The sequence below is a fragment of the Chiloscyllium punctatum genome, chromosome 8 (genome assembly GCF_047496795.1).
Source record: "Chiloscyllium punctatum isolate Juve2018m chromosome 8, sChiPun1.3, whole genome shotgun sequence".
NCBI classification, from domain to species: Eukaryota; Metazoa; Chordata; class Chondrichthyes; order Orectolobiformes; family Hemiscylliidae; genus Chiloscyllium; species Chiloscyllium punctatum.
The window spans coordinates 81523986-81537910 of NC_092746.1; the positions used below are offsets into that span (position 1 = coordinate 81523986).

Consider the following 13925-nt stretch of genomic DNA (forward strand, 5'->3'; position numbering starts at 1 on the left):
AGGGCAATATAAAAATAATTGGCAGCATTTCAATAAGGGAGATATGTATTGGTTAACATTATTAGCAATCCTAATTTGAATCAAATATATTTAAAAATTGAATTATGTAATATGAGTTTCCCAAGTTGTGTATCTTGATAGGTGATAGCATAAAATGTGAATGTTTCGCTGCTTGTAACATGACATTCTAAGCTGCAAGTCATTATCTCCATGGACTTATAAAGTTCTCAGTATCATCGGTGACAACATGTATTCTTACACCCTCATGTTTTTTTTAATGTGCAAGATGAAGCACATGTCTCCTCATTTTTCAACATGCTATTAAAATACAATTATGTGCAGAGATCAGCTAATGGTGCTTTTAAATAGCTGAATGTTTAACTTTGGAGCCAGCAAGAGGGAGGCAGTAGAGCAGGGCTAATGATATGGTGGACAAAGTCTGTATTTAGATTGAAAGACCATTTAACCCCATTCTCTCCCATCATGCTGCCAGTAGGAATATCATCTGCTGCATTGAGCCTTCATGCTGCTGCTGCTGTTTTCCTTGGGGATCCAATTCCACTGCACATTGTAGGCATGGATTCCTGATGTCATGAATGAGTCAGAGTGGTAAATCAGGTGGTGATTTAAATCTGAGAATTGGAGATGTATGATGAGAAGATTACTTCCTTGAACCAATGGCAGAGGGCAGTGACAGGACAGTATTTAAGATGGCAACCATGAATAGACAAACAAGATCAGACCTTTTATTGCAAACAGCACTTATCTTTCATATCATTTATAGTTCTGATTGAATAACCAAGTCAGGACTGTTTTATTTGCTGTTTTTAATCCCACAGCAGCATGGTGGCTCAGTGGTTGACACTGCTGCATCACAGCACCAAGAACCCGGGTTCAATTCCAGCCTTGGGCGACAATCAGATGTGTGTGCAAATGCAATACTGTTACAAATTGTTCATTTAGAGTTGCAGAAATTAGTGCTGAAAATTCTCCCCAAATCACTTGCAAATGGAGTTTTAAACTCCTAATTGGCCATATCTCCAGTTAGCACAATGTATCTGCAGCTGTCAATTTACTTTCTCAGAGCCCTTTGCATTTTGATGATGGTTTCCCCAGCATATGTTTTACTCTCTCCAATACTACTCATTCAAGTCCACAAGTTCAAGGAGCATTGTCGATTGACTTACTCAGCATCAGTTGTGCCTTGACCGGGGGTGGGTCGGGGGGGTGGGGAGAGAGAGAGATCCAAGATGGCAGCGACCCAGCAAGTCTGAGTCTATAGTGCTCCTCCCAAGACTTGGGTAAAGTGGGTCACCCACCCCACCACACTCACCAAATCATTTAAAATAGCTATTTAATTTAATTAGTTGTTTAATATTAAATTTAAATAATCTAATCTTCAGTAAAAATGACCAAAGGGAAGGGAGCCCGCAGCTCTCAGCAAGCAGGACCCCCTCCCCCACCCTCTCCAGCTGCAGCAGAGGCGTCCACAGCCGCCCCAGGGGACTTACCTACGGTGGCGAGCCTTGTGGAAATCATCTCCAAACTGGATGTGAAGATCGACGCTTTTATCGAGGAGTCCCAAAATCGATGGGACTCGCTCTCGGCTGCGCTGTAAAAGCACGACTGAGACATTAAAGAAATCGAGCGCCGAGTCGGAGGGGCGGAGCTAAATGCCGCGACCTCCGAAACTATAGTGCAATCGGCCGTGGATCGGGTCCGGACTCTCGAACAGTGAGTCCGGATCTTAGAGATATAGATGACCTCGATAATCAAGGTCGTCAAAAAAATATTCATTTGCTGGGCCTTCCCGAACGGGAAGAGGAAGGCCAGCTTACAGCATTCCTGGAGCAATGGCTGCCACAGCTTTTAAATCTGGAAGCTGGATCAGGCCAGGTAAGGGTAGAATGGGCCTACCAGGTCGCAATACGTGGGCCCGGCTCGAACCAGCGCCCACGCCCGGTCCTGTTCCGGCTGCAGTGCTATAGGGAGAGGCAGATACTCCGAGAAGCTTCTAGAAATCTTGGAAAAGACCCCCAAGCTATGATCTATAAAGGATCCAAGATCATGTTATTCCAGGACTTTTCCCCAGCTCTGGTCTGAAAGAGGAAGGCATTCGACGAGGCGAAGAAGCGTTTAAGGGACTTAAATATTCAGTACTCCTTACACTACCCAGCGACGCTATGCTTTAACCATAAAGGATCCGTGCATAACTTCGGATCACCAGAAAAGGCTAAGGAATTCTTGGACTCTCTTAGATAAACTGTAAGAGATAATGGATGTTGGTTTGCCTTTCCCCCCACTTTGGTTTATATCCCCCCCATTTTTTTTTCTTTTTTTCTTACCTTACTGTTTAATATTATCATGGGGGGTGGGGAGAGGGATTTGATTTTCTCCCCCTCCACCTTGGGGTTGTTTTCTTTTCTTATTTTATGTATATATGTGGGTATGTATGTATATGTGTATATATATAGCTAGGGGGTTTGGTTAATGTTGGTGGGGGGAGGTGGTTATCTTATTCTATTTTACCTCTGTCTTTAGGAGCGGGGTTGTTTCTCCCTTGTTATTTTGTATTATTATATTTAATTATTATTTGTTGAGATTGTAATTTTATTGTTATATATTTATATATGGTATTAACATTGCCAAATATATCCAGGTGTTGGTATGGGTGGGGGTAGGGTGCTCACTGTTAACTCTAGCTTTGTATTATATCTGAATTCTCCTCATTTTATTGAGGAGCGCCTGGGTCAAGGGTGGGGCATTGGTTGGGAGAGGATATGATGTACTTCTGGAGAGGAAGTGACACCCCCTGGGAACAAGGGGGAAAATCTCCACTTAGGTACGTTTTATATTTTTTTATTTAGAAATAGTATTTTATTATACTGTTGTGAGTGTATTAGAGAGCCTTTATTTTTGTAAATCTCATATGCTCTATGCTCTATGCTCGGGATGTTCTGGATAGGGTTTCCCCTCCCGAGGGGTCTCGGATTTGCCCAGATGATTATGGTTGATCAGTCGGTTAAGTGGTGCACCTGGAATGTCAAGGGGAGTAATTCGCCAGTCAAAAGGAAGAAAATATTATCAAATCTCAAGAAAGAAAGAGTTGATATAGCTCTCCTACAGGAGACACACCTGTCGGATAAAGAACACTTGAAATTACGACAGGGTGGATTTGATCAGGCCTTTTTTTCTTCTTTTAGCTCAAAAAGCAGGGGAGTTGTTATTCTTGTTCAGAAGAATTTCCCTTTCAAAATCCTAAATCAGATAAAAGACGAATCTGGACGATATATTTTGATCAAAGCCCTCATAAAAGGAGAGGAATATGGGATTTTAAATTTGTACTGCCCCCCGGCACACCCCTTTAAATTTATAACGGAAGCCTTTTCAAAATTGATGGCTTTTGGTGCCCATCATACAATTATAGGGGGAGACTTTAATTGTATTATGGATCCGGAAATAGATAGGATTCTCAAGAGTACTGTAGGAGTATCTCCCAGATCTAGACAATTGGTGGATCTGAACAAAGAATTAGGATTAGTAGATGTATGGAGATGTCTTCATCCACAGGGCAGATTTTTCTTTTTATTCCAATCCACATAAATGCCATACCAGAATTGATATGTTTTTGCCCCCTCGATTTTTAAAAATTCCATATCATCCTGTAAAATAGGTAGTATAGCAATTTCCAATCACGCTGCTGTATATATGGAAACTAAGGCGAGGAACAATGGGACATCCCCTCAGCATTGGCGTATGGACCACTTCCTACTGAAAGATAGTAAATTTGTAAAGTACTTCTCTCAAGAATTTAAAACTTTTTTAGAAATTAATTTAGATACAGCTAGCAACCCATCAATGATGTGGGAGACCATCAAAGCTTACACGCGAGGTTTGATCATCTCCTACTCAGTGACCCAGAAAACATTAAAGGGAGAACAACAGCGTCTGCTCGAAGCTCGCTTAAAAGCAGCTGAAACAGCATACACTGATAGACCTTCAATTATCAAATTGCAAAGGATTACGGCCCTTAGGACAGCTCTAAACACTACACTGACTCAAATGGCTAAGAGGGAAATATTATTTGCAAAACAAAGATTATATGAATATGGCGACAAACCGGGTAGATACTTAGCATTTCTTGCAAAGAAAAAAAGGCCCCTCAGACTATCACATCTATCAAGGAAATTACGGGTATTTTGACTCATGATCATAAAAAGATTAATGCGATCTTTAGAGAATTTTATTCTGAGTTATATAAATTGCAGGATTATGAAGATAGGCCTAGGAGGATGCAGTCATTTTTTAAAAATTTGACCTTTCCGGGCCTTACTCTGGAACAGGTATCAGTCCTAAATGCTCCTCTAACAGTCCAAGAAATACTTGATGCAATTAGGCAACTTCAGAGCAGTAAGGCGCGGGGCCCAGCTGGTTTTCAAGCTGAATTCTATAAAGAATTTACAGGAATATTGGCTGGTCCACTTATGGACATGTATAACTATGCATATAGTCAGGGCTGTCTCCCGCCTTCGCTGAAAGAGGCAAATATCTCTCTTAACCTTAAAAAAGGAAAGGACCCAGAAGATTGTACGTCATACAGACCAATATCCTTGCTAAATGTAGATTTTAAAATCCTTTCTAAAACGTTAGCACTGAGACTAGAAAGGGTACTGCCACATCTTATAAAGGAGGATCAGACGGGGTTTATTAAGGGCCGTAGATCATCCAGTAATATTAGAAGGGTTTTGAATATGACTCAAGCCTGTCATCAGGGAAAGATACCAGGAATAGTAGTTTCATTAGACGCGGAAAAAGCATTCGATAGGGTTGAATGGTCATATTTGTTTTGCACATTGGAAAGGTATGGCGTTGGAAAGGTGTTTACTAAATGGGTCTCAACATTGTATAGTGATCCCAAAGCAGTTGTGGTTACCAATGGATTAGGTTCGGATAGCTTCAGTGTGGGTAAGGGCTGCCGTCAGGGATGTCCTCTCTCGCCATTGTTATTTACGCTAATAATTGAACCACTAGCAGAAGCTATATGGGCTGGTCCTAATATAATGGCCCCGAGGATTGGTACAGGTAAACATAAAATTACCCTTTATGCAGATGATGTTCTTTTATTCCTCAGTAATCCTCTGATGTCCGTACATCGCCTGATCCAAGTTATTAATACATTTAGCACATTCTCAGGCTATAAAATTAATTTTTCAAAATCGGAGGCTATGCCAATGGGTGGCCTTGCTATAATGCCCCACTTAGTGGACGGATCCCTTTTTCCCTTTCGTTGGTCCCTGGTGGGCTTCTTATATTTAGGTATTTTTATTACTCCAGTATTTGGTCAGTTATACAAGGCTAATTTTGTGCATTTACTGGAAAGGATAAGGCAGGACCTCCAGCGATGGGGAGACCTTCCAATTTCCTGGCTGGGTAGAATAGCACTAATTAAAATGAATGTCCTGCCCTGTCTCCGATATCCTATGAGAATGCTTCCGGTGATGCTGCTGAGGATGGCACTATGTAAATTATATGGCTGGTTGGGTTCCTTTATCTGGAATCATAGACGGCCCCTCATTAAGCTGAAGAAGCTACAGCTTCCACAGACAAGGGGAGGACTGGACTTCCCAGATTTTAGGAAATATCAGTTAAGTTCCCTATTAAGTTACATAGCTGATTGGGTCTTGTCTGATCCACAATCAATCTGATTGGACATCGAGGCTTCTCAAGTAAAATACCAACTTATTAACCTTTTATTTTCAGACAAGAGGAAAATCATTACAGATCACTGTAAAAACCCTATAATACAGATCACTGTAAAAACCCTACAATTAACGCTTGGAATATAATGCGGCAAAATGAGGGTAATTCACATAAAACATCCCCCTATGCACCGATAGTGGGAGCATGGGGATTCCAACCGGGGTTTACAGATGCCACTTTTAAACTCTGGAGATCCAGGGGTATCTCATGTCTAGGGGACCTATTTAAAGATGGGGTCCTGATGTCTTTTGAACAGCTGCGTCAGAAATTCGGATTACCTAATGGAGACCTCTTTCGATACTTCCAAATGCGAGATTATATACAGAAGAAGACTACGTTATTAGATAGTCTTTATAAATCAGATAGAGAATGTAGTGTCCTACGACCAGTGGGGGTATCCTCCGTCAGTACTATTTATCATTTACTACACGATGAAGTATCGGGAGATATGGACGATCTGCTTAAAACATGGGATCAGGATTTGGGACTAGAAATCTCTATAGAAACGTGGAATGATATTTGGGAAAACGCTAGAAGAATTACTATCTGTAACAGAACCCAGGCTATCCAGCTGAAGATACTTCATAGGGCCCATATAGCACCGGTTCGATTGGCAAAATTTAAGGCAGGAGCATCTCCAATGTGTCCCAAATGTAAAATAGAGGTGGGCACTCTTGTACATTGCCTATGGACCTGTCATAAGATCCGTAGATATTGGACTAAAGTAGCAAGTACCCTGACAGAAATTTTAGGAACGGAAATTAAAGTGGACCCTGTTTCTCTCCTTTTGGGCTTTTCGAACTTTCCCTCCCTGGACATGTACGGAAAGAGACTATTTTCTATTCTCTCTTTCTGTGCAAGGAAAAATATTTTGGTGAACTGGGTGGCTGAGGGCCCCCCTGGACTTTCAAATTGGCACAGATTAATTATGGAATGTATTCCCCTTGACTTCCTTACAAATATGGTGCACCGAAAGACCGAATTATTTTATAAAATATGGCAGCCCTTCTTGAATTATATGAATACAGATATTTCGGCTATCCTAACAAGGGCTTTTATTTAATTGAGATTACAAACCTAGCTGGTCCGGGGCCCCTTAGGGGAGGAATCCCGCACGAATACGGGTTTTATTACATTTGATGTTAACACATTCCGAGCATGTAAGAGACTTAAATATACACACTGGTTAGTTGTAGGTTAGATTAGTAGAAAGTTGAGTTTTTCTTTATCGTTTTTTTTTCTTTTGTTAAATTTTGGCTATTGTATATTTGATTTAATTGTATATCAATGTTTGTATTTGAGAGTTTTGTTTATTTTTGTAAACTTGTAAAAATGTTAAATTTCTAATAAAAATATCTATATAAAAGAAAAAGTTGTGCCTTGACCACATCAAGGCATCACTTATCTTTGTCAAACTCATGCAACAGCCTTGCCTCCAACAAATTGAATGAGGAACTTTAGGCCTCTTGGTCACTGAGACCATACATTCACTTGCTTCTCCCCCTTCACATTGTGCACAAAGTCAAATCTCCCTCCTAGGCTCCCTGTTTTCTCACTCTAATCCTGCGTCTTTTTATATTTGATCTCCTATCTGCCTTCATGTCTCCTGAAACTTCATTCTATCCTTAAGACTCAATGCCCTGTCCTCTTGCCCCCAACCCTATCAAACTACTGACCATTTCACTTCCCCCCCTGTAAACCCTACCCTCCATTCCAATATTATGCTGTCCTTTTCAAAACCACAATATCATATTCTTCTCACTACTTCCACCTTCCAGTAAAGCACACTCTATCCTCAAACTACCCCACACTGCTTACCCTCTCCACAATGCTTCATTTTATCATGACCTCCCAAATCCTTGTGTTGTGGGTAAATCACCACAAGTTACCCTTAATTCAGCTACGTTTTAAGAAATCTCACAGACAATCAAATACTGAAACAATAATTTAAACTTTATTAAGACATCTCAAGTAAGCAAGTATAAATCTGTTATCTCCAATTTAGCAATTACCAGATGAATGGTGAAATCTCGCCAGGATTTCAACCGACAATAATCTGTCTCTGGAAATGTCCAGCGTTCGGTCCTTCTGCAGTGCTGTTCTTTGAAGTTCTGCTGTTGAGGTGTCTGGAGTTAGATTCTTACACAATTTTCTCTCTTTCAAGTTTGCAGTATGACAATATTGACATCCTTTAGATTCTTTCATCCCCAATTTCCAGAGAATTCAAGTCTGAAGCTTGCCTTCTTATCAAAAATAGTTCCTCTGTCCCTTGTTACATTCATGGTTAGCTGTCTGCTAATTGCTTTTCCTGTAATTCAATGGTGCAATACCTTAGCAGGGATGACAGTGGAGGAACATTGGCAGATATTTCTGGGTATAAATGCAGAAGATGCAGGATCAGTTCATTCCAAAAAGGAAGAAAGATCCTATGAGGAGACATGGGTGGCTGTGCCTGACAAGGGAAGTTAAGAAACATATAAAGTTAAAAGAGAAAAAGTATAACATAGCAAAGATGAGTGGGAAAACGGAGGACTGGGAAGCTTTTAAAGAACAACTTTGAAGGAAATACGCAGAGAAAAAATGAGGTACGAAGGTAAACTGGCCAAAAATATAAAGGAGGATAGTAAAAGCTTTTTTAGATATGTGAAAGGGAAAAAAATGGTTAAGACTAAAATTAGGCCCTTGAAGACAGAAACAGAGGAATATATTACAGGGAACAAAGAAATGGCAGAAGAGTTGAATTGGTACTTCAGCTCTGTGTTCACTGGGGAAGACACAAGCAATCTCCCAGAGGTAACAGTGGCTGAAGGACCTGAACTGAAGGGAATTTATATTTGCCAGGAATTGGTGTTGGAGAGACTGTTAGGTCTGAAGGCTGATAACTCCCTGGGGCCTGATGGTCTACATCCCAGGGTACTGAGGGAGGTGGCTCTAGAAATCGTGGATGCGTTGGTGATTATTTTCCAGAGTTCGATAGATTCCAGATCAGTTCCTGCGGATTGGAGGGTGGCTAATGTTGTACCACTTTTTAAGAAAGGAGCGAGAGAGAAAGCAGGAAATTATAGACCAGTTAGTCTGACCTCAGTGGTGGGAAAGATGCTGGAGTCAATTATAAAAGGATGAAATTACGACACATCTGGATAGCAGTAACAGGATAGGTCAGAGTCAGCTTGGATTTATGAAGGGGAAATCATGCTTGATTAATCTTCTGGAATTTTTTTGAGGATGTAACTCTGAAGACAAACAAGGGAGATCCAGTGGATGTAGTGTACCTGGACTTTCAGAAAGCCTTTGATAAAGTCCCAAAAGTCCCACATAGGAGGTTAGTGAGCAAATTTAGGGCGCATGGTACTGACTTGGATTGAAAATTGGTTGGCTGACGGGAAACAAAGAGTAGTGATAAACGGCTCCCTTTTGGAATGGCAGGCAGTGACCAGTGGGGTATTGCAGGGATCAGTGCTGGGACCGCAGCTTTTTACAATCTATACTAATGATATAGAAGATGGTATTAATAGTAACATTTAGCAAATTTGCTGATGATACAAAGCTGGGTGGCAGGGTGAAATGTGAGGAGGATGTTAGGAGATTACAGGGTGACCTGGACAGGTTATGTGAGTGGACAGATGCATGGCAGATGCAGTTTAATGTGGATAAATCTATGGTTACCCACTTTGGTGGCAAGAACAGGAAGGCAGATTACTACCTAAATGGAGTCAAGTTAGGTAAAAGGGCAGTACAAAGAGATCTGGGTGTTCTTGTACACCAGTCAATGAAGGCAAGCATGCAGGTACAGCAGGTGGTGAAGAAGGCTAATAGCATGCTGGCCTTCATAACAAGAGGGATTGAGTATAGAAGCAAAGAGGTTCTTCTGCAGCTGTACAGGGCCCTCGTGAGACCACACCTGGAATATTGTGTGCAGTTCTGGTCTCCAAATTTGAGGAAAGACATTCTGGCTATTGAGGGAGTGCAGCGTAGGTTCACAAGGTCAATTCCTGGAATGGCGGGACTATCTTATGTTGAAAGATTGGAGCAACTGGGCTTGTATACCCTTGAGTTTAGAAGAGTGAGAGGATATCTGATTGAGACGTATAAGATTATTAAAGGATTGGACACTCTGGAGGCAGGAAACATGTTTCCGCTGATGGGTGAGTCCCAAACGAGAGGACACAGCTTAAAAATAAGTGGTAGGCCATTTAGGACAGAGATGAGGAGAAACTTCTACACCCAGAGAGTGGTGGGTGTGTGGAATGCTCTGCCCCAGAAGGCAGTGGAGGCCCAGTCTCTGGTTTGGTTTAAGAAAGAGTTGGATAGAGCTCTCAAGGATAGTGGAATCAAGGGTTATGGAGATAAGGCAGGAACAGGATACTGATTAAGGATGATCAGTCATGATCATATTGATGATGATATTGAATGGTGGTGCAGGCTCGAAGGGCAGAATGGCCTACTCCTGCACCTTAGATTAGATCAGATTACATTACAGTGTGGAAACAGGCCCTTCGGCCCAACAAGCCCAACAAGACCCACCGAAGCACAACCCATCCATACCCCTACATTTACCCCTTACCTAACACTACAGGCAATTTAGCATGGCCAATTCACCTGACTGCACAACTTTGGACTGTGGGAGGAAACCAGAGCACCGGGAGGAAACCCACACAGACACGGGGGAATGTGCAAACTCCACACAGTCAGTCGCCTGAGGCGGGAATTGAACCCGGGTCTCAGGCACTGTGAGGCAGCAGTGCTAACCACTGTGCCGCCCACCTATTGTCTATTGTCTATAATTCACCCCTTAACTTCAGGATATTATTCCTGCAGGCAGGTCTAATTGCCTATTTGTTATGATGCAGCAGATTATCAAATAAGTGTTATTTCCTCTCTCCAAGAAACAGTTTGTTTTTGTTATTTCTGTAGCTCCTTCTTCACAGAGATGTTTAATTCTCATGTTGTTGTAATTCATTTTATCAAAGTTTTTCGTTGTCTCTTTCATCTCAAGAAACAGTTTATTCCAGAAAAGGAATTCTTGCTGATTGTTTCAATCCATGTGTAACAGTTTATCTTTGTTGACTTTTTCCAGTCCATGAACGGTTATTAAAATTATGTCGTGCCCATTGTCACACTTGTCCAGTTTTTCTGGAGGTCATTCTTTTCCATCTTTTCACTCCAGTGCCCTTATCACTGCACTGAAGCAACCCTATCAAATTACAAATGACATCTTCGGTAACTGCAATGACATTATCTCTTTTCATTCACCTTGACCTCTGTGAAGCCACTGATAAGTCCATTATCTCTCCTTTTTCCAGTTCAGTAGCACTGCTCCAGCTTTATTCAATTTTTCCATGTTCAATCATGGCCAAAATATTCCCAGTAATGGCTTCGCTTTCTATCCTTACACCATTAACAGGACTTCCCTCATCTGTATATTATACTGTGGTAATATTTACGCTAACAACAACCGCTCCATGCTTTAATTCTGCACCAACTCTCTCACCAGTGCTTCATTGGCACAGTGGTTCTTTAACATCTAGACTCATAGCCACAATTTCACCTCATCAAATATTGAAATTACTGATGTTCTTGTTTCCAGCTTCCCTCAATAGCTCCATATCTTTGCTGCTAATTTATTCCCTTCCCAACAATTATCCCAGACTGAACCAGGGCTGTGCAATCTGAGCATTCTCTCCTACTTCCCTCTCCACGTCAAAAAACACCTACTTCAGTTCCTTCACTTCCCATTCCAAAACCAGGTGTCTCCTAAGGATCTCTCCTAGGCCCTCTCCTTTTTTCGCATCTACCTACCGCTTGGCAAATATCATCTACAAACAGAGAATCAAATGTGATACAAGGCTCTCCACATGCAGCCCTACTTCATCACCTTTCTTGACTCCCCCTTGCTGAACTATCACATTGCTTGTCCGATATTCACATTCAGTACTCGCTGAGCAGAAATATCTACAGGTAAAGTATTGGTAAAACAAATAATTTTTTGGTCCCTGATACAGACTCCTTTCCCTAGCTACTGACTCTCCTCTCTCTTGCGCCTATCTGAGACTGAAGCCAGGTAGCTTGCACCTTCTTGTTCTGTTTGACTTTGAAATGAGCTTCTGAATACATATCTGTCTCATCACAACAACCAACCATTTCTACCTCAGAGGCTTTGCCTCTGTCTCAGCTCACCTGCTGCTGAAACCCTTAGACATGCCTAAAACATTTCTAAGTTTGACTATGTTAATAAGGTCCTGGTCAGCTTCATACAATCAACTTCCATAAACCTCGTCCAAAACATTGCTAGTACATCTCATCTCACGCCATCTCCTCTTCACCACCTATCGTTCCCATGTTTCTGGTCAAGAAGCACTTTGCTTTTAAAATTCTTACCTTGTTTGCAAATCCTTCCATTACTTTTCCCCTCTTTGCAATGATATTATGCTTCCTTATAATCTCCTTAAACCCCACAACTCTCCAAGATAATTTCAGCCTGTCAAGTATCCTGGATTTATAATTGTTCTGCCATTGCTGGTGGTGCCTTTAGCTGCCTAAACCCTAACTTTTTAAATTCCCTCAATCAACTTTTCACCTCTTTTCCATTCAGACACACTTTAAAGCCTGTCTCTTTGACTAAGCTTAAGGCCAGAGTGCTCCTGTGAATTGACTTGAGATATTTTATGCTCAAGGCACCAAGTAAATGTATATTGCTGATGCAGGTTGCTACCTATGCATACTTCTACCTTTACTTTCTATCTGTGTTATCTCCTAAACCAGCCATACACTTATGAAGCTCTCCATTTCCTTGATATTTTCCTAGCCCATCATGGATTGCTATGTACTTCGTTTCCAATACTGTATTCTCTTGAATTTCGTCCTTACACCAACAACCCAACCTCACTTAGCTCTCTTCCTTTCAAACCTTCTCAAACACTCTCTATCCTAGCTACTGGAAACCTACCCAAGCATTGCTAAAGCTCACATAGTATTTTCTTCCTTATGCTTTTGTGAAGCACCTTCAGACAATCCATTATGTCGAAGGATCAATATCAATACTATTAGTGGAAAAATTTCTTTCAATTGCTGCTATGTTATTGTGGCTTCTGCAGCAGAAATTACCTTCTTTAATTCTATTTTTTTTTCTATTTTTCCCTGCATTCATATGTATTCTTCATTCTCTGTCAAATAATTTCCCATCCTTTGCCACAATAACCAATTCTTGTAAAGTATTCTTTGCTTTATTAACAATCTGTATGAAAACATTTCTTGTAGTTTGGTTACTTTATCATGTCTGAGTGGTGAATGACTGGAGATAAACCTTCCCTTTCAATTTGCCATTAATTGTGAAACAAAATTGAGTTTTGAAAATTTCTCATAAGGTGCATGAAATGATGTGTTATTGCTTGAAAATACTTAGTCATACCCTGAGGCAGCACTGTGGAGTTCCAGTTTGTGTCCTGCTGTTAGATATTCTGTAATGTAAGGTTTGTACTTGCAACCTGTCACTAACTCATATTTTAAATGTCTTGCAGATGATACAAAGATTGCAATGCATCTGAGGGACAGTGGAGGTAAATGTTGACTTACATAATAATGTAAATTCAATTGTTTTCATTTAAACAATTCAAAGCATCCTGTGCCACTTAGCCAAGAACTTAATATGAATTTGAAGATAGGCATATTTAATCTTGTTTTTTTATATATTTGCTTTATGAGGTATTTAGCCTCATTTCATAAGGTTTGCACCTTATCTCCATTAAAACTGGATTCAGACTGAATGTGAAATCCATACATCAGGGCACACAGTTTGGCAAATTGTATCTCAATGACGCACTTTCTATCCAGTATGTAAATGTCAAAATGGATTTATTTTATTTTTTGATAAACTATGTTTAGTTATAATATCCACAACAATTGGATAAAAATAGTTTCCTTTGCTGGTAAGAATTTTGAGCAGAGAAAATTATTTTTGTGGATATCTGATTGTACAAGTAGTGCTCAGAATAATGAACAGAATGTCTCTGGGCTCACAGAATGACAATGTGGATTGCATATTCTTTAATTCACTTAAGAATAATAGAGATGCCACAAGTGGAGAAGCAAGCTTTCACAAAAGCATATTTCTCCAGAGTATGCACTTTTTAAATCTAATTACATACCACACTTTTTTTTTAACTTCT

At 40.6% G+C, this 13925-nt stretch overlaps 1 protein-coding gene across 1 annotated transcript in view; it reads left to right on the forward strand.

Moving 5' to 3' along the window:
- Positions 1 to 13925, forward strand: part of LOC140480696 (plexin domain-containing protein 2-like) — a 415414-nt gene that overhangs the window by 330541 nt on the left and 70948 nt on the right. Inside the window, exon 12 of the mRNA XM_072575933.1 lies at positions 13278 to 13316. Coding sequence (XP_072432034.1) covers positions 13278 to 13316 — 39 coding nt within the window. The remainder of the gene's footprint in view (positions 1 to 13277; positions 13317 to 13925) is intronic.